Raw genomic sequence first — 24150 nt, 5'->3', positions numbered from 1 at the left:
GACAGCAAGCACTGTTAAATATGAGGATGTCTGTTCCGATCCACGAGAGTCGTATTGCACAGAGAAGCCCAGTGATGGACAAGCTCGCTCATAGTTTAGAACCTTTCTGATTACTAATGAGTATATGCGACTGTGACCATGCAGGTCAGCCTCACCTACTAAAAGCTGTAATTAATTTGAGGTGGAAATATTTGCATAATGGTTTTTCAGATTCTGTTAGTAAAACAAAAACCATCATAATAGACCCTAAATTATGTGGCTACTGCTTATTTAACCTTCTCTTTGCATTACAAGAGGTAGACTTCTGGAGGGCTTCAAACATTTCCTTTTGCGATCTTTTCAAAGTCTCTTCTAATATCAGCAGTTTTATTTTGCTAATGTGTGTTGAAAGTGTCTTAAAAGATGTCATTATAAAGGCATTGGTTTTCTCTGAAATCTCTATAATATTTTTGCTCCTTATCCATTTGTAGATTTAAGCTAAATAATTAGGGAATTGAGACCCACGCCTTTTCCTTAAATGTTGGGATGTAATGTAAGAGTACAGTCACTCTTCAGACTGGATTAAGAAAATGTGGCACATATACACCATGGAATACTATGCAACCATAAAAAAGGATGAGTTTGTGTCCTTTGTAGGGACATGGATGCAGCTGGAAACCATCATTCTTAGCAAACTATCACAAGAACAGAAAACCAAACACCGCATGTTCTCACTCATAGGTGGGAACTGAACAATGAGATCACCTGGACTCGGGAAGGGGAACATCACACACCGGGGCCTATCATGGGGAGGGGGGAGTGGGGAGGGATTGTATTGGGAGTTATACCTGATGTAAATGACGAGTTGATGGGTGCTGACGAGTTGATGGGGCAGCACACCAACATGGCACAAGTATACATATGTAACAAACCTACACGTTAAGCACATGTACCCTAGAACTTAAAGTATAATAATAATAATAAATAAATTTAAAAAATAAAAAAAATAATTAACAAAAAAAGAGTACAGTCACTCTTGAAGACAGGAAACCAGCACAGAAGGCTGTTTATAAGCACAGGGCTGAAATGCACGGAGATCCCGTTAAAGTCTCACTCCTTGGTTGCAGCAGCCAATCTTGTGCAACCAAACAGCCATTGTCCTTTGTACCTTAAAACCATGGTACATGCAGAGCTGCTCAGAAAAGAGCACCGCATCTAAGAGTGCCTGTGTTAGGGAGGTCATGTCTCAGCTTCCGCTGCTTTCCAAAGCCCCTGGCTGCCACAGGATGTCACCCCAGGTGAGGTCATGGTGCACTGCTGGGGATCTGCAGCAGCAGCAGCTGGTATCACCCAGCTTCTCATGGGGACCCTTGCTACATGTCATGTTCAGTATCTCTCAGGGGATTTATAAAGCCAGATGTGGACTGAGGCTCACTCTGTCCTTAGAGACTCATGAGGCCGCTTCCAGGAAGAAATTATTCTTTGTGCGCATACACATCCCAGATGGTTCAGTGTGCCAGTCTGCTTAGTAGTCAAATTCTGCATGGTTCTTTGATTACTCTGACTCCTAATTTAAGGAGAGAGAAGCCAGTGGCAGTGACAAGTGACCATCAAACAGCGTCTCACAGAGATTATTTGAATGTGGCTGAAACACAGCCGCAGTCTTCTAGGCATGGGTAACATATGTCTTCTATGACCACTGCTCAAAAACAGACTGGAGGCATAGGGTATGCGTGGGGGTGATGCTGTACGATCAGAAGACACGGGTTCTGGTGGTGTCGGCACTTTCCCTGCCCTGACTTGGGCCCTCTGGACTGTGGGGCTGACGCAGCAGTGCTTGCTCTCTGGGAACCAGAGCCTCGCCCCACCCCACCTCTCTTGCAGAATACTCAGCGGACCAGGCGCAGCAGGCACTTCACCAGTCAGTGTTCATGTCCACGGTGTCAGCCCACCCTTTTCGGGACCTTCCCCTTGGCAGGGAGCAACACTGCAAGCTGCTTCCAGGCGTGGCTGACATCCGGGCCAGCCAAGTGGCACGATGGACTGTGGATGAGGTGAGTGGAGCTGCTGGAGTCCAGGGCTGGGGTGTGCCTGCTGCTAAGAAATAGGCAGAAGGTGCCCACTGACCATTCTCTAATGTCTGGGACAGCGCCCTTTTTCTCTTAGGCATTGCATCCGCCATATACACTTTAAAACCCAAATTAGAGGGAGAAGCCAGGCATGGTTTTGAGGAGATGAGGAAAGCCCGCCACTTGCCCAGATGGTTTTGTACCTCCCCTCTGCAGCCTTATTCCAGTGCCCCCCGAGCCCCAGAGCCATCAGCTGGGGCTAATTCAAGCAGAGAGGCTTAAGCCTCCAATTCCACATCACAGATTTAATTTGGGGAAGCACAAATGTGCAAGCATCTGAGGCTTGCATCCCAGCCACGTGTGCTCTGGGAGAGGTGCCCAGCCCAGGACATCCTGCACCTCAAGGATCTATTTGCCAGTTGCCCTGTGGTCTCGTGGGATCCAGGCACACTCATGGCAGAGAAGGGCCCTGCTGCAGGTTTGCTCCTCTAAAGCTACAAGATGAGCAGGCCCACCTTTGGTTCAGTTATAAAGTATATTTGGTCACAACGTTATATGAGAAGCTGCACAGAGGGCACAAGTTGGATCAGATTTCAATATAAACATTCCTTACAATATTGATTATTTTACATTTTATCTTATTTTATTTAGAGACAGGGTCTTGCTCTGTTTCCCAGGCTGGAGTGTAGTGGCATGATCATAGCTCACTGCAGCCTTGAACTCCTGGACTCAAGTGATCCTCCCACCTCAGCCTTCTGAGTAGCTGGGTCTATAAGCATGTGCCACCACACCTAGCTATTTTTTTGTTTTGTTTTGTGGATACGGGGGTCTCTCTATGTTGCCCATGCTAGTCTTGAACTCCTGGCCTCAAACAATTCTCCCACCTCAGCCTCCCAAAGCACTGGGGTTATGTGCAGGAGCCACCTTGCCTGGCTTCAGTAATGGTTATTAATAAGGATCAGTTAAGCCCCATTGCTTTACAATAATGCTGTAGAAATGCTTCATATTTAAGGTGGTATTATTTAAGGAATGTACCTCTTACCTGTAATTCCTTTTGATAAAGATACTGTTTTCACTAGTCAGGCCTTAAATTGTTTTTTAAAAGAAGGAAAATCCTGGGTCACTCTGAGGGCAAGATTAGAGCTACAGCTGCAGTTAAATTAGACACACAATGTTCCTGGAGCACTCACTGCAGTCAACTTAATCTTGGTTTAAGCCCGCCTTCCCAGCCTTGGGCCAAGGAACAGGCGGGCCAACGCCCACCCAGAAATTGGAGCCATTCATTTGAAGTGCCACCTTTTTAAAGTAAGACTGAGAGTGTCTCCTCTGCCCTCTTTGTTGCTGGGCTCGTGGCCCCTGGCATTGTCACTGCCCAGCACAGAAGGATGCCCTGGGGAGAGCAGCGCCAGATCCCAGCCTCAGTTCCACTCCCACCTGCGTGTGCAGAGTGACAGAGTTCTGATCGTGAGGAATGTGGTGGAGAAGGCAGAATTCTGGGCATGTCTCTGCCCAGCTTACAACAATCCCTGGCTCCCCCTGGCACCCTTCACCCTCTGTGAAGTCCTCCCTTCCGCCCTTGCCTGCCCTGCCATTCTTGCCCTCCCCTCCTGCCCCAGGGAGTCCTGCTGCCCCAGCCTGTTCTCATACTCACACGTCCTGCCTTCTCCCACTCAGACCACTGCCAGCAGCAGTCTGGGGCTCCATGCTCTCTTCCGCCTCCTGTGGATCCTCGGTCTGAGCCAGAGGTCACCTCTGGCAGGACATCCACACTCTGGCCTGACCCCGCACTCACTAGGCATGACATCTTGAGAACCCCTCACTACACCCGGAAGTTAGTAGACACCCAGTAAATGTTTGTTGAATGAATGTTGAATGACAAGGAAATCAATGGTGGCCTAAATTTTGAACAAAAGTGGAATGTATCTAATCAGAAAAAAGAAGGGAAGCCATTTCAGTTGACGGGGAAACAGAGGAGGTTGCATGGAAGTGAGTTTCACAGACTTAGTGATGGCAGACACGCACCACGCCCTGTGCGGTCATTAATCATGCTAAACCAGCTATGTGAATATAATGACAGGAAGGCAGATACTCACTTGCCCATTTTATTCATGGGGAAGTTGAGATACCCAGAGATGAAGTGACTGGCATCAGGCCACACAGTCAGAAGCAGGCCATGAGCTGACCTCCTGCCCACCATGCTCACGGTGGCCCCAGGCACAGAGGAAAGGGACCCAGGAGCGGGAGATGGGCCTGCTGTGGAAGGCCTCAGGGGCGGGGCAGAGGGTGTGCACAGCCCACAGTCTGCTGGACAGAGTCATTCTGGGTTCTTGTGCGGAAAGTCACTTTGTGAAGATGGTGTTTCAGGAAGATGAGAATTGCAGAGATCTGTAGAGAGTAAGGTGAGAAGGGCGGAGGAGAAGGAGACACCCAGGAAGTGGAACCATCAGGGCCTAGGTGGGGCGCTGCCAACCAAAGAACCCAGATTCAATAGACATTTCAAAGGCACAGGGAGTAGCACAGGGAGGTAGATTAGACAGAAGAAGAAAAAGCGAGATGCACCAAATGCGATTCCGTTTATAGTCTCGGCGCTAAACAGTTTAGTACTTAATTGGGGTAATAATATGTGAGAGCTGAAAGGCCCAAAGAGTTCATCTGAAAGAATGGGGAAAGAGTGTGCTATTAGAAGTGAAATTTGGGGACAGAGTCCAGTTTGGGAGCAGGAGGATAACATGGTGACTTCATTATTGGACATGTGACTCACGATTAGCAGTCCCTGTGAATCACAGTGGTGGATATAGAGACGTCCCAGTGGACATAAACTCAAGATGGTTGCCCTTAAAGGCTGTAGCCAGAGGGTACCAAGGGGCATTTCCCAAGGGTGTGAGTGTCCAGAGTTAGGGTGAGGATGGGTCGGCAGGGCCCCAGTTAGAAGGAGGGAGGAGGGGCTGCAAAGGGGCTCTGACTTCCAGAGAGTCCCTGGACGCCAGGTGTCAGGGGAAGATGAAGCCAGAGCATATGGCGCAGCAGGACAGGTGTCAGAGCTGGTCAGGTTTTGAGGCTGGGTTCGTGGAGTTGTGCCTCAAAGAATTTGGAAAAATTGTGTACAGTATATGTATTTTTAATGGATAAGGGCCAGAGATTTTATTAACTTCTCAGGGATGCCTTTATGCAATAAGAACAGACACCACTGTTAGGGACATTAGCAGTGACTAGGAAATGGGAGGGAGCTCTGATTGGACAGATTTCAAGTATGGCACTTAACAGACGAGACTGGGAGGTGATTCAAGGGAAGTAGCTGGTCTAGGTGAAAGTGTCATTAGGACAGGGAAGCTCTCAGAAGGAAGACCAGAGAGAGAGAAGCTGTTAGGAAGATGAGAGCCCTGGTCCTTAGTTCTCTGTTGTGGGTGCAGGTGGAATCTCAGCCCTTGCTGCTGGGAGAGGCCTTAGAACTTTTCTAGATTTAAAATATCAGCCATGGGAAAGGCTAAGTGCCTCGCATGCAACGCTCCTGCTCCTGCTGCTTCCATAACGCTGACTTCCGTCAGGGACTCATTCCACGGAAAACCCTTTTCATGGTTCCCTACTGTTGAGCATAACTCAGTCTTGCTGTCTCCCCAACTAGATGCCCTGAGGACAAGGACCACATCCTAAATTTCTTTCCATGTCCTCACACACTACAGCACATTTCCCAGTACCAACATAGGTCCTCAGGAATCATCTCTGATGGGTTGAAAATGGGGGCTTTGTGATTGCTGTGTCTTCGACAATAAGGGAGCCACTTAGGGGCCCCCGGTGAGTACCTACCCACAGCTGAGCGTAGGGCTGCTTAGAGAAGGCACAGTAAAAATGATGAGCAGGGCAGCAATGATGTGAAAGGCAGTTCAGGGCTGAGCTGGACTGGTGGGGGCCCAGGGCTGCTTTTGTGCTTTGTCGGCACTGGGCGTTTCAGAGAGGAGCCTCCACAACCGGGGACAGGGTGTGTTGGAATGAACTGGGCATCCCTCAGGAAGAGTTAACACGGGTGTCTGCAGCAGAAGGTGAGGTGAAAGCACAGCCTCTTTGTCTGCCTTTCTGGCCCGGGAGGAAGACCTCTGCTCTGCTAATGCCACCTGTGAAGAGAGGCCAGCGCGGGGCCTTTGTAACACTCCACAGAGCTGTGAGCTGCCTCTTAACTCCTTTGTTACTGTGGCTGTCTCTCCAAGAGCAGTGCTTTTCAAAGCGCAGATAGGCTGGGAAGTCAATTTAGTGGTTATAAAACGAAAGACCAGACAAGATGAGAGCACATCATAGGTAATAAGGGTTGTTGCTTTGCTAAACTTCGGTGAGGGATGTGTGTGGGTGTGTGCACGTGATAAGTTATGGAGATGTAAAGTATATGTCTTATTCTGGATCATGAAAATATCCTGTACAAGAGCATAAGCTTTTACGAGTAGGGACTAGTATAGTTTCATATATTTTTATATCTTTTAATCTTTTGCTATCTTATTGCAAAGCATCTTGCACAGAAGAGGGTTTGACAAATGTTCGAGTGAGTAAATGAGTTCATGAATGAATAGGCAGGTGGGTTTTATGTAGTCTGTTCCCTGATTCTGCCAGGTATATATGTCTAGGCACACGGAGGCAGGCAGGGCATGATATGTGGTGTGCTCATTTACCACCCCCGGTATGACTCAGGTAAGCCTGGTGCACGTATGGGTACTTTTATTTCTCTTATTAAAAAATACTTCTTAAAGCACCACATATAAATTGCTCTAGCCTCAACCAAGTACTCCCTAAATGTTCATTAACTTTAAAAGATGGCAGTCACTTTAAAAGCAGCCTTGACACAGGAAGGGGTGCTTTTGAAAAATTCAGGGTACTGCTAACTAAGCAGAGCAGCCTTATACAATTGAGCCCTTAAAAAAAAAAGGGCAAATAAACTCTGCTGTTAAAAAATAAGACCCAGGCTGGCAACAGGGTCCCCAGTGGACGATTAGCCGGTATAGTCCGGCACATATCTACAGGCTCAGCGAGATAGAGAACACCGGCATTTGGAAAGATTTAAAGCAGCAGCAGCTCCACGGAAGAACACGAGGCCTGCTGGGCTCCAGCGACGATGCCAGGGAAAGTAGGTCGTGGGGGAAGTGAGGTCGGCTGGCGGGATGGGCTCCTCTCAAAGCCTGGGCAGTGTCATCCCTCCTAGTTTCCCCAAACTGCTGTCTCATACTTAGAATTAACTTTCTCAGTGTCCTTCCAAAACAAAGCAAGGATTTTAGCTGTAGGACACTGTGTGCCTGAGAATGTGGGAAGTGCTGGTGTGTCAGTGGTCACAGCACTGTGGGGGGCACTTCCCAGAGTCAAGACCAAGGGGAGACACCCGCGTGGCAGCCCCCCACACCACCAGGCGCTGCCCAGAGCCAAAGCCAAGGCCCAGGCCACCCACTGGGCTCCAACAGTGTGATCACCCCCTTTGAAAAACCAGGTGACCCCACTGCTATGGCTTCTATGGGTGCAGGGCAAGTGGATGGTCATTTCGTCTTTCGCAGAGGTTATGCGCCTCTGGACAGCTGTCCACATTTTCCACAAATGTGAAGAAAAAATATCTCTCTCTTTTAATGGGAGAATGAGAGGGAAACTTCTTGATGTTACTCTATTCTATGCTAAAACTCACCGCTTTCATTGAGAAAATCTGTAGCAAAGCTTTCTATGAAAGCTCAAAATACAATTTATTTGTAGGTGAAGTAATTACCAACTAATAATACTGAATCAAGGCCTTTGCATATTTTAAAATTCTTGGCCAGAGAAGTCTGCTTAATAGAGTTCATGGAACTTGTTCCTTATTTTGGAAAAAGAAAAGATAAACTGAATCGAATGGGAATCTCTTTCCAAAATGGCAGAGCCTTTCGGAGGAGTGTGAAGCTGAGGAGGGTGGCCGGGTGGAGGATGAGGTGGAGGCGGCAAGTGCTGCTTGCAGGCCAGGCAGAGGCCACCTCGGGGCAGGGCCGCGTCTGCTCTGTTGATGCTTTGGTTTAACACGTTATTTATTTCCTTTAAAAAAAATCCAATTTACCTTTCATACATTGACAATGATTTCTTGGCCAATGATACTGAGAAGGAAGACTGTGGTCTTTTTTTTGTTTGCCCAGAAAAGGACAGTTAAACATAGGCAAACCGTCAAAGCCACTTGCAACACTTCTGCTGTGAACGGTCCTTTGAACAAGTATGGAAAAGAGACCATGTTTCCAACCAACCACTCCTTTCCCCTAGCAGTGGGGGAAACCACTGTCCCTGTGCTGACGTGGCTTTCCCACTGCAGTGAGTGATGGACATCCGACAAAACATGGTTCCTTAGCTAGTTACTGGTCCCTCTTCTCTATTATTTCCTCCTGCGACACTCAGCCCTCCTTCCTGTGAAAAAGTGAGCCCAGCAGAAGAACTGCGGCAATGTTGCCCCCAGGGGCATTTGGCAATATCTGGGCATATTTTTGGTTGTTACAACTGGGAAGGGGGCTTTGCTACTGGCACCTTGTGAGTAAAGGGCAGGGATGCCGTTAAACATCCCACAACACCCAGGCCAGCCCTCACAGCAAAAAGTTACCTGGCCCGAGGTGTCAGTATTGAGGTTGAGGAACGTGGCTTTACAGCATTCTCCTGTGTTCATCTTTGATTCCTGCCCTGCCTAGCCCTGAGGCTCAGCACAAGTCCGTCCAGACCCTGCTGGACCATTCCTCTAGCTTTCTGCAGCGCTGTGGTTCTCGGCCCTCAGTGCATACTGGAACCAACTGGGAAGCTCTAAAAATATCTACCCAGTGCTTGGACCCAATCCAGCTCCATTAATTTATCATCTGTGTGGCATGAGGCCTGGACGACAGTCAGCGTGAAAGCTCCAGTGTCCCGCCAGGGTGGAGTGCCAGGGCTTAGGGCTCCCCGCTGCTGTGGAGGAAGTACAGACCCACACCTGGAACCACGCGGCCCTCCCCACTTCCCGCCACTCCCTGTCTACTCCTCAGCTCAGTCAAACTGCACTCCTCCAGCTCCTCACACCCGCCCTTTGGCCCTGTGCTGTCCTGCTTTGGGGTTTGCTCCTGGGATTCTCTATGCCTAGAATTCTTCCCCCGCCCATCCACCCCAAATCGCCACAGTGGAAATACTGTGCATCCAACAGTAACCCTCTCACGGTCCCCCTTCTTCCTGATGTCCTTTCTGAAGTCCCACCTAAGATTTGTGGAGTCCCTTCCTAACACCCATAGCCTTCCTACCTTTCTCAAGGGTGTTAGCACATTTGACCACATGTTGTAGTGAGTGATAAGCTTTCATGTCCTCCCGGTTCCCCTCAATCCTCCCACCACTAATCAAGTCAACTCATTGAAAATTCAAGCACAACAAGCTCCCAGGGCAGCTCTTCTAGCAGCCAGCCTGAGGCCTCACACACAGGCAGGGTTGGAGTATATATGACCAGCAGAGTGGTCTGGGGAATGACGGAGCCAGGCCACTCTCCATGTCCTGGGCCACCAACAGCACTGCCACTGCCATCACCTGCCCCAGTTGCCCTGTCTCTGCAGCTTGACCAGTGGCATTCCACAGCTTTCATTAGCTCCCAGCAAGTACTGAGCACGTGCTCTACATGCTTCCTTCTCACCTAGAACAAGAAAACTGTATTAGCCCAGCAAACAGACTCGGCTTCCTCTACCTGAATTGCCAGTGTCGGGTTCTCGGGTGAATTCGCTCATAATACTGAGAGCCCGGCCAGCAGAGGCACTCACTAGCACAGATGCTCCTGGGGCTTGGAGGGGAACTTGCATGACAGCAGTATGGCTGGTGTGGAACTTTTTTTTTTTTTTTTAAATCCTTATCACTCCAAACTTTATATGAAGATTGTAAAACGACTCAAGAATGTATTTGCAGCGCCAGGGGTGAGTAAAGCAGACATGGACGTGCAGATCACCCCTAAAAAGAAGATATTCTGAACTCTTCACATTTGCACTGACTATATATAGCTGTGAGACCACAGGGGACAGAGCTCAGGAGGGGCACAGGTGTCCAGCCCTAGGGTACGCCCTGTGGGAGTTGGCCCTTACTGCTCTGTCACCTGGGATCAGCAAACACCTGGTGCTATCTCCTGCACCATCAGGGGCAGCGTCGGCCGACTTCTCCTGGAGAGGCTGGGAGGGAGGCTGTGCTCACAGAGCTCTCTGAGGGTGGGACATGTTGATACACTGCACTATCCAGCCTCGAGAACCTTCCCCATGAAACCAGGGAGAGGAGAAGGGCCAGCACCCACAATTCGGTTGACACAAGAAGCGGAGAGCCAAACAAAACAAAACAAACAAGACAGTTCCCCTAGAAGTATCACCTCCCGAGATGACATTTACTGTTGCACTCCAGCCTGCCTTTCATCCCCTGCTGCGACAGGACTGGAGTTAGGCAGTAGTGCAGACCACCCAGCTGTCATTTCTGATGTTGGGAGTCTACCCTTTATCATGTTTGTTCAATCAGCTTCCCAAAGGTATCTATTAGGAACACTCAGTGGCTTCCTGAGCCGATAGCCAGATCTTTGTCTGAGCTTTCTCTTGTTAAAAGGATATTTGGGGGCATGTGGGGGCATGGTGAGGGTGGGAAGTTGAAATGAAGAGACTGATTCTCCAAAACGTAGGGCCTAGAAATAGCAAACCTGAATTCCAAAATGTCCCTGCTACTTACCAACCGTGTATGGCCCTGGGTAAGTGCTGAACCTCTTTGGGCTTCAGCTTCTTCATTTATGTGGGAGTTCAGCTCCGCATAGATTCTCTGATTGCCTGTGGTTCACCAGGCTCCAGGTAAGGAACCGGGCCACAGAGATGAGTAGGAGAAGGCCTTGCCTTTGGGTCTTTTAAAGGCAAGTGGGCAGGTCCTCACTCCTGTCTGTTGCTGTGATAACTGCTGCACAAGTCCACTGGCCTCGCCCTCACTGACCCCACAGGGGAGTCAGGAGAATCAGATACAGAAGCTTGCAGAATGCCAGAGCTTCACATATGGAGGCTGTTACTGTCATCATTATAACCATAACCCTGTGCAGGTCAGTCCGGTAATAAGAGGACAGAAAAAATACTGGGGGCTGGTCTAATTTCTCAGTTGACAAATGCTAATGCAATTTGATAGTTACTATTTAATTCCCAAGTGTTTGAGAGACTTTAAGTATATTTTACTTAAATGTTGGATTACTACAACCCTAAAATTATTTCAGGTGCATGTATTAAATTAGGCTTTTCATCTTGCACTATAGGTGGCTGAGTTTGTACAGTCTCTTCTGGGCTGTGAAGAACATGCCAAGTGCTTTAAGAAAGAGGTAAGAAATGCATGTGTGTATATGTGTGTGTGTGTGTGTGTGTATATATATATATATATATATATACACTTCTAGACCCAGAAGTGTTTTGTTATCATTTACTTAAGTGTAAATAAGTACAATTTGGGGCAGCAAGAGAAAGGAGATCCAGCAGGAATAGAGCCCAATTCTGCAGTGTGAGACCAAGCGGGGTCAGTCTCTGCCTTCAGTCCTCTTACATTTTGCTAGGTTTTGTTGCAGAATGCCATGGTGCTTGGTGCATACAGCATGCTCAGTACATATACTGTTTGCTGGAAGAGTAAATGAACAAGATAATTAATTATTACCTATCGGTGTCATGAGGCCTCTCCATTGGTGGCTTGAAGCCATTTGGGGGAAGGCAGGAATCCTCCTTTGGGATTGCACCTGGGAAAGGGAGGAGATTTGTTTACTCCAAAGTCAGCATGGGACCCTCCTACCTATCCCTGCCCTGCATTTGCTTCCAGAGAAGCCCCAAATCCTTCTAGGGGGTTTCTATCTTCTGCCCCGTCTTGGTTGGGAACATACTGAACTGCTTCGCATATTTCCTGGAATTAGTATCCGTAGCTACAGGAGCCCTGGACGAGCCTGGGCCAGCCACAGAATGATGCACATACTAATCCCAGTGATGGTGTATCAGGGGCTTGCCACGTGCCAGGCACGGTGCGAAGCATTTTACAACCATTGTCCTTTGATCCTTGTGACAACTCTACAATGGCAGCTTACCGATGAAGAAGCTCAGGCCCAGGAAGGTTAGGCAGAGCAAGAAAAGGGCAGAGTCGGATTCCAGCTCATATCCATCTGAGAGCTCAGAGCCTCCGTTGTTGCTCTAGAATTCTCCAAGAAAACCACCCTCGTAGAAACTGAAAGGCAGTACACACCTCTCCCTCTCTCAGGTTCAGAGCATGCATGGGTTAAGGGAAGTGCTCACTGAGTTTTGTGCCTCCAAGCACAATAGAGGAACACAGCATCAAGGTCAGATGGTCTCAGTGTGGGTAGCTGCTGCATGTGGGGTTCGCCTGCCTCTGCCTGAGCTCAGCATGGCTTGGGCATAGTTGGCCGCGCTCACACATACAGTCCACTATGCAGGTAGTGATGCCCAAGGCCCGCCTTGTCCTCAAGTCTGTCCACGTAGGGGAAGAGGGAGTGGCTCTTTGCAGGCTGACTTGTTTATATTTGGCACTCACTGACCAGAACTGTCACTTTAGACAGATTGCTGAACCCCTCTTATCCCTCCTCTCTAAAACACAGATTTACGAGAGGGGCCCTTAAAGATTAGGATGATCATGTTTGAAGCACCGAGCCCTGTTCTTGTCCCAAAGTAGGGGCTTAATAAAGGCAGCAGTATACAGCAGAGGGTCTCCTCTGGGCTCCAACAAGCCCTGCCCGAAATCCCAACTTTGCCCCTTAGAAGCTGTGTGAGCTTGGGCAAGTCATTAAGCTTGCAATTCCAGGTTTCCTCTCCTATATTACAGGGTTATCCAGGAGGATCAAACCCATATAATAGATTATTATAGCTCCATAACTGTTAGCTGTTATCATCACCATCATGACCTTATTCTTAGGACCTTATATTTGGACAGCAATTTTTGCCTGAAAATGCTGGACCTGAGCCAGGTCAGGGTATGGATGTAGGCTCATTCTCTCTCCTCTGCCTTGGGGAAAATGCCTTTTCCGAGGGGAAAAGTGCTTCCTCCTCTAGATGGATGAATCCTTATCAGACAATATATCATAAATGCACAGAAAGGTTTTAAAACCTTTTTTAAATGTTAAAACTTTAAAACCCTACCCCTCGGGTCCCAGGGAAATTCTATCAGTGAGACATTGACACTACAGGATTCTCCTTCTCCTTCTCCTTCTTCTCCTCCTCCCCCTCCCCCTTCCCTTCCCCCTTCCCCTTCCCCTTCCCCTCCCCCTCCCCCTCCCCCTCCTTCTCCTTCTCCTTCTTCTCCTCCTCCCCCTCCCCCTTCCCTTCCCCCTTCCCCCCTCCTCCTCCGCCTCCTTCTTCTTCTTCTTCGTCTTCCTCTTCCTCCTCCTCCTCCTCTTCTTTCTTCTTTCTTTCTCCTTCTCCTTCTCCTTCTTCTTTTCTGAGGTGGAGTCTTGATCTGTTGCCCAGGCTGGAATGCAGTGGGACAATCGTGTCTCACTGCAACCTCTGCCTCCCGAGTTCTAGCAATTCTCCTGCCTGAGTAGCTGGGACTACAGGCACATGCCACCACGCCTGGCTAATCTTTGTATTTTCAGTAGAGATAGGGGCGTCTCACCATGTTGGCCAGACTGCTCTCAAACTTGTGACCTCAATTGATCTGCCCACCTCGGGCTCCCAAAGTGCTGGGATTACAGACATGAGCCACCACAACTGGCTTGGGTTTGTATTATTAAATTTGAAAAGGTTTAGAACCACAGTGCTAAGTTCGTGGAAGAGTGTTTCCGTAGAAAACCCTCCCATTCCTGCCTTCTTGGTTCTGGAGCTAGGAATCATCTGAGGTAGGCTGTGTCAATCAGCGATGCTGCAGCAGTCCCAGATGTCGTGCTGAGGTCACTGGGACATCCAGGAGCTGGGGGAAGCAGCCTACACAGTGGCCACTGCCATCCTGTGAGTCTCAGGGAAGCTATTACAGTTCATGCTGTAATATCTTTTTAATTTAAAAATATTTAATTGTCAAAACAAGATTGAATATATTCAAGGTGTATAATGTGATGATTTGATATACATATACAATGTGTGATGATTACCAAAGTCAAATTAACTCTTTCCATTACCACCCATGCCATACATCAGAGCCCCAGATCTTATTCATATTGAGCCAAACATCAGTCTGTGCAAGTTTTGAAATATATTTTCAAAGTTTAATAAATAAAACATTTATTTTGTATGTATTTTTGCTTATACTGGTATGTATTCTTTTAAAAATTTAAATACAGGAAAGTTGAAAGGATTAAATAAAAACTAACCACTATTCTACCATCCAAAGATAATTTCTGTTAACATTTGGTGTAAAGACTTCAAATATTTTAGATATGCATATGTATACATGAAGCCATGCATATTTAATTGTACAAAGTAAAACTGAATTTCTTCTCTATCATATACCATGTTCTGTTGTTTACTGATCTATAAAAAAAAATCCTAAATCATTAAATGTTTCATAGATACTTGATTTGGGGTGACCGCATAGTAGCCCACTCTTACTATAGTATTATTTATTTCTGCTGTTATTGGGAACACTGGGTTGCTTTCAAGATTTCAGTATTATAAATAATACTAGAGTATACACATTGCACGTTATTCTCTTGGGAAAAATTCCTGAGGATTGACTTGGTTTTAAGGGTCTTGATATAAATTCAAGCCAACCTTTTTAAAACACAGCAATAGAAACTTAGCCTAGGAACAGATCATGTATATTGAGTTCGTATTTAACAGAGTGAGCTCCTTTTAAATGTCACTTCAAATTTCTAGAAGAAAGAACTGAAGTGGAGCAATGGTTGTAACTAAGCCAAGTGAGAGCTGCTGTCATTCTCTCTCACTGGTGAGCTCAACACGGAGGCTATGACGGGTTCCGCGTCACACTCAGAACCTAAGTGTTACTGGTGAGTAAACAGGCTTCCGTGACAAAACAATTTTGTTTGTGTCTATTTATATATTTGCAGCAGATTGATGGCAAAGCCTTCCTGCTTCTGACACAGATAGACATTGTCAAAGTGATGAAGATCAAACTGGGCCCAGCACTGAAAATTTACAACTCTATCCTGATGTTCAGGAATTCCCAGGACCTCCCTGAAGAAGATACTGTCTCAGGCCAAGAAGTCAAGGGATGATTGCGCTCCCTGAACTTCCTCTGGCACCAGGAGCTGCGCTCTCTCAGCAATAAAAGTGGAGCACATTAATTTGATGTGAATGTCCAATGGCCATATCCACATTGAATCTGGACTTTTTAAAGTGTCTGTGATTTGTTTATATGTTTAGAGGATTTTGATGACTGGTCCAGTGCCAATGATTCAGAGGCTTAGGCCCATCTGTGGGTTTGGTTTATGAACATTGTTATCTTTGGTGGGATCCGTTCAGCTCTAATGTGTTTGCAAGACAGACCAAAGAAGCCCACACATCCACCTTTATTCTTCTCCGTCACCAGAAAAGAAACCATTTTCCATTTACAAGCATAACACTCTCAAGTGGTAAAATCTTAGAAAAGCAGTGTTCATGAATACATTGTTAATGTTTTTACCAGAACAACGTCGAGCTTGGCTCAGATCTGCCATGAAGCACAGCTAGTCTAAGACCTAGAGGCCTGGTGCTTTCAAAAGACTTCACGTGAGATTTTTGTGTACTTTACTCAGGAAAGTGTGAATCTCTAAAAAATAATAATAAGCACATGTTTTCATGATTCATTAATTCTCCTTTTTGTTCCATTATCCATTCCTTGGTTGTGCTCCCAAGGTTTCCTGGAGCCTCCACAAAGGAGTGTGACCAGGATTAACAAGAGGACGGCGAGGTGGGCACTTCCAAAAGCTGGAGAGACCCTTCTGAGGACCCTCCACCATCAGTGGGGCCTCAAGGGACCCTGTCCTAACACTGGTGTGGCTGGTGGGCCAGACCCTCACCTGCACAGAACTCCTCCCTGCTCCCACTCTGAAGGGCATTTCAGGACTGACTGATTTCCACCGCAGTCTGCCAGAACCCCTGTAACAAGGAGCTGTGTTATATTACATCTGGGGCTGTGTGCATCTTTACAAACGGAGACACACTGTTCAAAGGGAAGATCTCTAAAGTAGGGAGCGTGGTACCTATTCTTTGTTTGAAACATTCCGATTTGTTGTCAGGCTTTATTTGTGTTTTGTAAGTGATTGTATCCGAGGCTTAAATTGTGTGGAATCAGTCCCACAGTTTTGAAAGACAAGTACCTCTTTTCTGACACTTGTTACTACTTTTACAAGTAGGAACAGCTATAAATGCTCTCCCGGCAGTGGAGAGCCACCATCTGTGGGTGGAGAGAAAGAGGGAATAGATTCTAAAAAGAGGTTCTATGTCCACTTGCTTCATTAAGAATGTTAAGGTTTAAGAAAGTTGATTCTGCTTGGAGAATTTCTCAAGCTTTACATTTTTTTTCACTGAAGAAAATAAACTCTAAGACGTGTGCATATATAACATTTCTTTAGATCCTTACCTAAATGAAATTTTAATATATTATTGGTTGATGTAAATTTTGTTTCTGTGGAGTTTTGTTTGTTGTTTTGCTTTTTGTAGACTGCCATGTGCAGTTAAAATTCCTGCTTCTGCCATGTTAAAATTTTAATATATTTTAAATGATAATAAAGAGAGAAAACAAAATTTATACATCACTACCTTAATGCATATGTTGTTATGACCTGTGCCCATGCCACAGCATGGAGTCTGTTTTTTTGTTAGCCATGGAAGAACAGAGGTAACTCTGCCCACATTAGCTAGCAAGGAAGTCAGCCATTTTTGAGTGCTATCTTTCTTGGGATATATTTCCCAAGGAAAGCAGGTTTAGATGTTAATAATTTGAGAGATTAAATGGGAGTTTTTAAAATGAATAAGAACCTCAAAATTGCTTATTGTATAGGTTCCATGGAAGACCTGAGATTTGTTGTTCGTATATCTAACACATGTCATTTCAACAGAAGGGCCTCGGACAGGTTGGATAGCACCAAGTCAAATGGAGTTGAACTATTGTGCTGCTAGGAGACAGTGTGATCAGACAGAAAGGGATTGATCCAGGTATCTAGCTGCCTGCCAGACACCCCCACATTGTCACTCAAGCACCTCAACCTTGAGGTCAACAGGGAGCTTTGATCCCTCCATTCTAATACTCCTCACCAAGTGAATGACGCCATCGTCAGAGCAGTTGCTCAAGCCAGCCTGGAAACTCAAATCACCTGCCTTTTTTGTCCTTTCTGTGGTAGAATTCATCTTATACCAACACAAAATCACTGAAGTTAGAAGGAGATGTGCAGTCAGCACCGGAGGGCTGGCCCAGGCAGGCCCTGGCACACTACAGACACCACAACCCAACCAGTGCCCACCTTTTGGGCATCTTCTGTTCCTGTTCACATCCAGGCTGGATTTGCACTGAGCTTCTTTATTTCTCCAAACTCATCCTGCTCCCAGGCTCCACTTTGTGTTCGTGGGTCCTCTGCCTGAGGCCATCTCACCCCTCCTCTTCCCACTTCTCAGTAGTCTTTCTGGACTCCGTCACTCTTGGGTTCCTGACTCACTTAAGAGCCCCACAGCAGGCTGCGCCTCCCTGTTGCATTGCTGTTCACTATTGTTATTACTTGTCCCTCATCCCTAGCCTAGAAGATCTGCGGGGACAAAGACTGGGTCTGGCATGCCCATTTATTTATTTATTTATTATAAATAAATAGTGCTCATTTATTCTAAGCACCCAGCATAGGATCTAGCACTTACTTGGCACACAGTAAGTGATTTGTTGTATCAATGAACAAAGTGAGCCTACCCAACTCAATGCAAATCCCAGCTCTGCAGCCTCCTAAATAGGTGTAACGTCTCTACAAATAAGAAAATACCTTCTCCAGGGCTTTTAAAAATTTTATTTTGGGGATGTCTGCATGGATGTGAGTGTAAACAGCACATATAAGGCGCTGACACCTGACAGCAGCCATTAAATAGGCGTGAGGAAAACAACAGGAACAACAATCCATTCCTTTAAGTCGACAGAAGACCAAACCTCCAGGAATCTCCTGGAACAAACCCCTCAAGTTTGCATCAAGCCTGACACAGCCTTCAAGGACCCCGCAGGGCCCACTCTTCTAGGTGTGACTCATGTTTGGAGGAGCCCCTGGGGTGCCGTCAAGGGGCCCCAACTGCCTTGGACCACCTACATCCAGCTTCCTCCACCCAGCTCCCTTCCCCCTCTCCTGACGCTCTGCAGGAAGGTTTGCAACATAAGAGTTGAGATTGTTCACTCTGCCAGGAGGACCCCCACCACTGTCAGGGGCCAAGCAGCACCTGGAAATGGCACAGGTGGCTTTGAAGACCTTGCTGCTCTTGGGCACAGCCTTAGCCTCTGACTCTGCTCCTCTTTTCCTGATCCCCCTGGAATGTGAATCGAGTCAGGGACAAAGGAAAAAATTATCAACAGGGCTTCAAGAAATACAAACTTCCAGGTTATTAGAAAGAGTTCCCCCCAAGGACCATTTGTACATCACAATCATAAGTACACACCATGATGCTGGAAATTAGATCATTAGCATGAATCCTAAGGGAGCTTAGGACTTCTGAGACTAGAGTCTTTGAAAGCCTGTAATTTTAGATAACTCTTGCAAAAAGAAAAAACAAATTTCTCTCACTTCCAACAGCCCTAGGATATTTTTTAAAAAGCTACCATTCACAATCTTTGAACACCACTTCTCCCCTGTGATTAGAATTCCTGACCTTGTAGAACCCATGTACCAAAGCATTTCTAGGAGTGACAGCAAAAGAGATTGACTCCTTGTTAACACAGGATTCCAAGTCATGACAGCTTTCTTTTGCTGAGCACTGACTTTCAGATACGCCTGGGATTTCTTGGACAAGTCACCTTTGTCCAAAGAATCTCCATCTTTTGAGTAAGAGTTGGAGGCAGTGAAGGATCGTGGAAAGTGCTGGGGTTTGGAGTGAGGCCCAGGGTTGAACCCTGAGTTCTACACCTTGGCTTGATGTAGAAGTCAGTCTTAACCACCCAACACATGACTGACTTGCCACATTTACTTATTTCTTTTGGAATGTTGAACTTTGCTTCATTTTAAGGAATATTCAGTTTGTCTCTGCAATTCCTAAGGCTGAAGAATGTGTTTGTGACTATGAAGTGTTTCTATGAATATATTCTTAATATTTGAGAATATATTCTTTGTGAATATTTTCTCTTATAAATATTCCTCTTAAAAACATTCTTATAAATATATTCATGAAGAATATAATTGTTAATTGATTCTTAAATATTCAGAATTCTTATATATTCTTCCCTGTATCTTTCTTCAAAAATACATTCTTGCTAAACTCTCTCAGTCTCTGTCTCTCTCCACCCTTCAGTTTCCAGCTGCAACAGGAGCTGGGACAGCTCAATGTCTCTACATTGATGCTGTGAAGACAAAACAAAAACTGATTAACTGAAACTCAAGAGTTCCCAAGCAAATCTGCTGACTGAGTTAACAAGTAAATCTGCTGACTGAGCCGTTTGGTGAAGTGGCGATCAACAATTTGATTTCTGAGTGAAATTTCCTGTTTCCAAGTCTTTGCACCATATATTCCTTTCAGGCAGACAATGGACTTTGAATCTAGTGATGAATAAAACATACCCCTGCCTGACAAGCTGGGATGCACAGGTGTGTCCAGAGACTGGTCAGGAGGCTGTGAAGGCTCAGTTCTTGAATGATAAGAGCAGAGGACCACGCCAGCCTGCTAACAGCAGGTGTCTGCCTCCCTTGGGCCCACAGTGTGCTGAGGGACAAAGCTGCAGATATCCCAATCACTGACGCCGGCACACAGGAATGACAGAGAAATGGAGACAGGTCAGGGAGAAGGGTGGCAGGGTAATAAAGTTTAAGAACAACCTTTAAAAGGAAATGAAAAGCAAAATGTGGCAGAAATGGGACTTTGAGTTTAAAATATTGAGTTTATTTTTCTCCAAACAGTTCTATTTTGTGGGATCAGACTAGTTGCTTTGTGCTATGTTTTGCCTACAAGGCAAGACCATCAATTCCTCTTTTACTTCAATTTGAAATTGGACTATGTTCCCTTTGATTTAGGAATCTAGGCATCAAGGTAATTTGACGCATGAAGAACACAAAGTGCTGAGAAATCCCGGGTTAAACCTAGATATTCCTACAATACACTGAACTGCAATCATTGAACTGCAGTTAATGGCTGTTGTATTAAATATGCAAGGGGATTATTTCAATATGCAGGAGGCTGTATTTTACTGTGAAATGCTGGGGTCTGAAAAGTCAGTAGAAAAAAATCAGGAATTATTAGCTAATATTAACTCAGTTTCATTTAAAAAAATAAACAAGGTGTTTTTACAGGGCCTCTACCTGAAAACGCACAGGTGTCTCCACCAGCTAGTTGTGTGCATAGGTCAGATTTGTGTGGCATCTGGCTTCCTTGGAGGCAGTTGTTTATACATTGTTTCATGATTTGAGGTTAGGATCTTCTCTGATAATTTGCCTCAGAAGGGAGTGAAGATTTTGTTTTGTTTTGCTTCCAAGAAGAAGCAATTTGAATTTAATTTGGTCTGGCTTCTCCAATAAGAGTCAACAAGCCAGTCAAAAATTGCTTTATTAAAGAAAAACTCACTCAGACAGGTTACTTGGTGTTGGTAATTGAATTCTTCTTTCATTAATTTTTTTTTCAACCAATTTACAAAGTTATCCTCCAGAGCTGCCAGCTTTTCTTTAAAAAAATTTTTTTTAAATGTCTTTCACAAGCCCCTGTTAACTATCAGTTTAAAACCAGATGTTATCCTTCCAAGACCTTCAAAGAGATTTAGCCCTGTGTCTTTTAGGCTGGGAAAATTAAATACAAGAATAGAAGAGGCCGGGCGCGGTGGCTCAAGCCTGTAATCCCAGCACTTTGGGAGGCCGAGACGGGTGGATCACGAGGTCAGGAGATCGAGACCATCCTGGCTAACACGGTGAAACCCCATCTCTACTAAAAAAATACAAAAAACTAGCCGGGCGAGGTGGCGGGCGCCTGTAGTCCCAGCTACTCAGGAGGCTGAGGCAGGAGAATGGCGTAAACCCGGGAGGTGGAGCTTGCAGTGAGCTGAGATCCGGCCACTGCACCCCAGCCTGGGCGACAGAGCAAGACTCCGTCTCAAAAAAAAAAAAAAAAAAAAGAATAGAAGAAAAAATATCGTCAACGTACATCCATATTGATTCTGAAATTTCCTTCAAACACATCAGCAAATCCATCCGAACAGATGTCCCCATCTGTCCATTGTGGAAATGGTTAAATTCATTCATTCAGCAAATATTTATTGCAAGCCCACTGTGTGCCACGGTCTGTCAGCATTTGGGATATATCTGTCAACAAATCACATAAAAATCCCTCCTTTCATGAAGCTTAAATTCAAGTGGGTGGAGATTGAGAATAAATAATAAGCCTAAAAATATGAGGATGAATAGAGGAAGAATAAATACGGCCTTATGTAATGAGGATATGACCTTACCGGTCCACAGATGTCATAGAAAATACGGTCAGGTGGTGCCGTTCAGTGCAACCCCTTGGCGTCCGGGGTTGTGATTCACACGCCACGTAACTGCACATCCCCGGATGTTGCTGTGGTTCTCTCTAGGTCTTGCGCATGCCCTGCTGTTGTAAACTGTGGAGATGTTCTCCTGTCTCCCTAGAGGGCCTAGAACAATCCTTCCCACAGAAGTGCCTCTCAGCACATGTTGCTAACCAACCGGCTCATTGGTGTGAATATTATTATTTTTATTTATTTAATTTTGAGACGGAGTCTCGCTCTGTCGCCCAGGCTGGAGTGCAGTGGCTCCATCTCCGCTTATTGCAAGCTCCGCCCCCCGGGTTCCCGCCATTCTCCTGCCTCAGCCTCCCGAGTAGCTGGGACTACAGGCCGCCGCCACCACCCCCAGCTAATTTTTTGTGCTTTTAATAGAGACGGGGTTTCACCGTGTCAGCCAGGATGGTCTCAGTCTTCTGACCTCGTGATCTGCCCGCCTCAGCCTCCCAAAGTGCTGGGATGACAGGCGTGAGCCACCGCGGTCGGCCCTGGAGTGAATATTATTTTAAATGCCAGATTGAATGTTAGCAATTAAGCAACCTGTTAACCTGGAAATTTCTAGATCTTTTTCCTCTTGGACTGTAAGTAGTAATTAACAAGAAGTAATCAGACAGACTTCTAATGTGATTAACTAAAATTGTCATCAGGCAGGTAATTTTAAATACTGCCATGCTTCAAACACAGACTCATTAATTTTAGCTCAGTGGTGTTCTAATATTTGTTATTCATACATAAGAATTTTAAGTATGAATATGTTTTCACATAGCTGTGCTTGGTAATCCTGCCTCCCCAGGAAATTATCCAACACTTGATTCTCACAACCCGCCAGTAGGGTAGCTACAGATTAATGATATGATTTGAGAGTCGATATGATACTGAACTAAAAAGGATAGCATCTTGACAATGTCTGGTTCAGAAGGTGAGAAGACTGACCCTTTACGTGAGTCAACAGTAAGTAGTACCTAGAACAGGTCCTGCATTACAATTCTTTCCAATGTCCCCCACAGGACACACTTTTCAGATTAGTCATTTTGGTGCATGTTAATTTGAAAATTGCTTTCCCTTACAGGACACACGATGTTAGCCAAAGCAAGTTATTCTTTTTAAATTTATTTTGCTCTAGGCAAGTCCTCTTAAGTGGAAAAGTCTGAAAGTCATAACCATTTGTCAAGATCTGAGCTAGGAGCAGACTTCTAGTCATAATCTTCTGAGGAAAAGACCAGTTTTGTACGTCTGGGTACTTGTTTGAAACTTGAGAAGTCATTTGGAACTTGTAACAACTGTTAGCAGAGTTGGGTTGACAGGAACTTATTTCACAATTCAATCTATGTTATGTGCAGACAATTAGAATGTCTGCCTTCAGGAGGAAACAAAAGATAACAAAAGAAGTAAGACTCTGATTTTAAAATTTTAAGTTCCAAGTTATATACTTCACTGTTTACCGGTTTTAAGCTAGTTTTTCTTCCATTTCTCCATAGAAAATAAATCATTACACACACCCTCCTCAGAAGAAACTTCATAGCGTTCTCAATCCTGATGAAGATCTGAACGTAAAGTAATAGATGAACATGACTGGAATTGTTGACTCCTGTGGTTATACTCATTTTCATTATGCCATTTCCAAAAACTCCCCAGGAAAAGCAATTACATGAGCTCCTCCAGGGACTCGTTCAATGTGGCCCCTTGAAGACAAAGATTATGTCTTGTAAAATTTTCCACCACTGTAAGTGCTAGCACAGTGCATTGCACAAGCTGGGTAAATAGAATTTTATAATTAACAACTGTGTGGTACAGAAGAGGCACTCAATAAATAGTTATTGAATAAACAAAAAAGAAATAAAGATGCACTTTTTCCAATCCAGTTTCTGTTTTTCAAACTTCTGCTTAACATGTGAAACAGCTGGTCTCTCCTATTCCTATAAAATCATCTTTGATATTTTTTGAAGACCCTAATGAAATCATCCCTTAGTCTTCTCTTTTCTAGACTAAATCCTCTTTTTATCATTTAGTATGGGGTTGTTTGTTTTGTTTTGTTTTTAATTCTGAAATGTTCAAGTTTTGCCTCTACTATTATTTTTACTTTTTTTCTAATCCTCATCTCACTTATCTTCACAGCTGTTTGCTCCATTAGAAAGCCCTCCCCCTGTCTCCTGGACCTTTGGAGGCCAGTTGTCGTCACTCTGACTGGTTTCTTGTTTTCTGCCAACAATGCCGTAGATATTTTCACTCTTTCAGTCCAACTCTTGCAAAGGTGCCATCAGGGGGACAGGAGATGGAAACAGCCCAGAAAGCCACTGAGACATGCAGCGATGAACATACTAAGCCTGCTAGAGCTCGAAGACAAATCCCAGAGACGGTTATGCTGCTAATGGCTTGCGGAATGTTGCACCAAACAAGCCCCTTAATGAAGAGGCTTTCGGCAAATTATAATAAATCAGAGTGCAGCTTTTAGGCATTGAGGATGCCACCTGAGCACTTCTGCATTGCCTGTGTTTGGTGTCCTACGTGTCTAGTT

At 45.5% G+C, this 24150-nt stretch overlaps 1 protein-coding gene across 26 annotated transcripts in view; it reads left to right on the top strand.

Moving 5' to 3' along the window:
- The window catches only part of L3MBTL4 (L3MBTL histone methyl-lysine binding protein 4), a 448773-nt gene extending 432063 nt beyond the window's left edge, over positions 1-16710 (top strand). For 21 of the 26 annotated variants that reach the window (XR_012427319.1, XR_010582936.2, XR_012427317.1 and 18 more), the window contains 3 exons: positions 1864-2033; positions 11290-11352; positions 15022-16710. Coding sequence is in view for 19 of the 26 variants with exons in the window: in XM_015439826.4 (XP_015295312.3) it covers positions 1864-2033; positions 11290-11352; positions 15022-15189 (401 nt within the window). In the remaining 7 variants the exon portion in view is untranslated. Of the gene's footprint in view, positions 1-1863; positions 2034-11289; positions 11353-14830; positions 14980-15021 lie in introns of those variants that run through there. The other 5 variants (XR_010582935.2, XM_065534190.2, XM_074022847.1 and 2 more) reach the window with 5 other exon arrangements.
- The last annotated feature ends 7440 nt before the right edge of the window (positions 16711-24150 follow it).

The sequence above is a fragment of the Macaca fascicularis genome, chromosome 18, assembly GCF_037993035.2.
Source record: "Macaca fascicularis isolate 582-1 chromosome 18, T2T-MFA8v1.1".
NCBI classification, from domain to species: Eukaryota; Metazoa; Chordata; class Mammalia; order Primates; family Cercopithecidae; genus Macaca; species Macaca fascicularis.
This window is presented reverse-complemented; position numbering and strand designations above follow the sequence as displayed.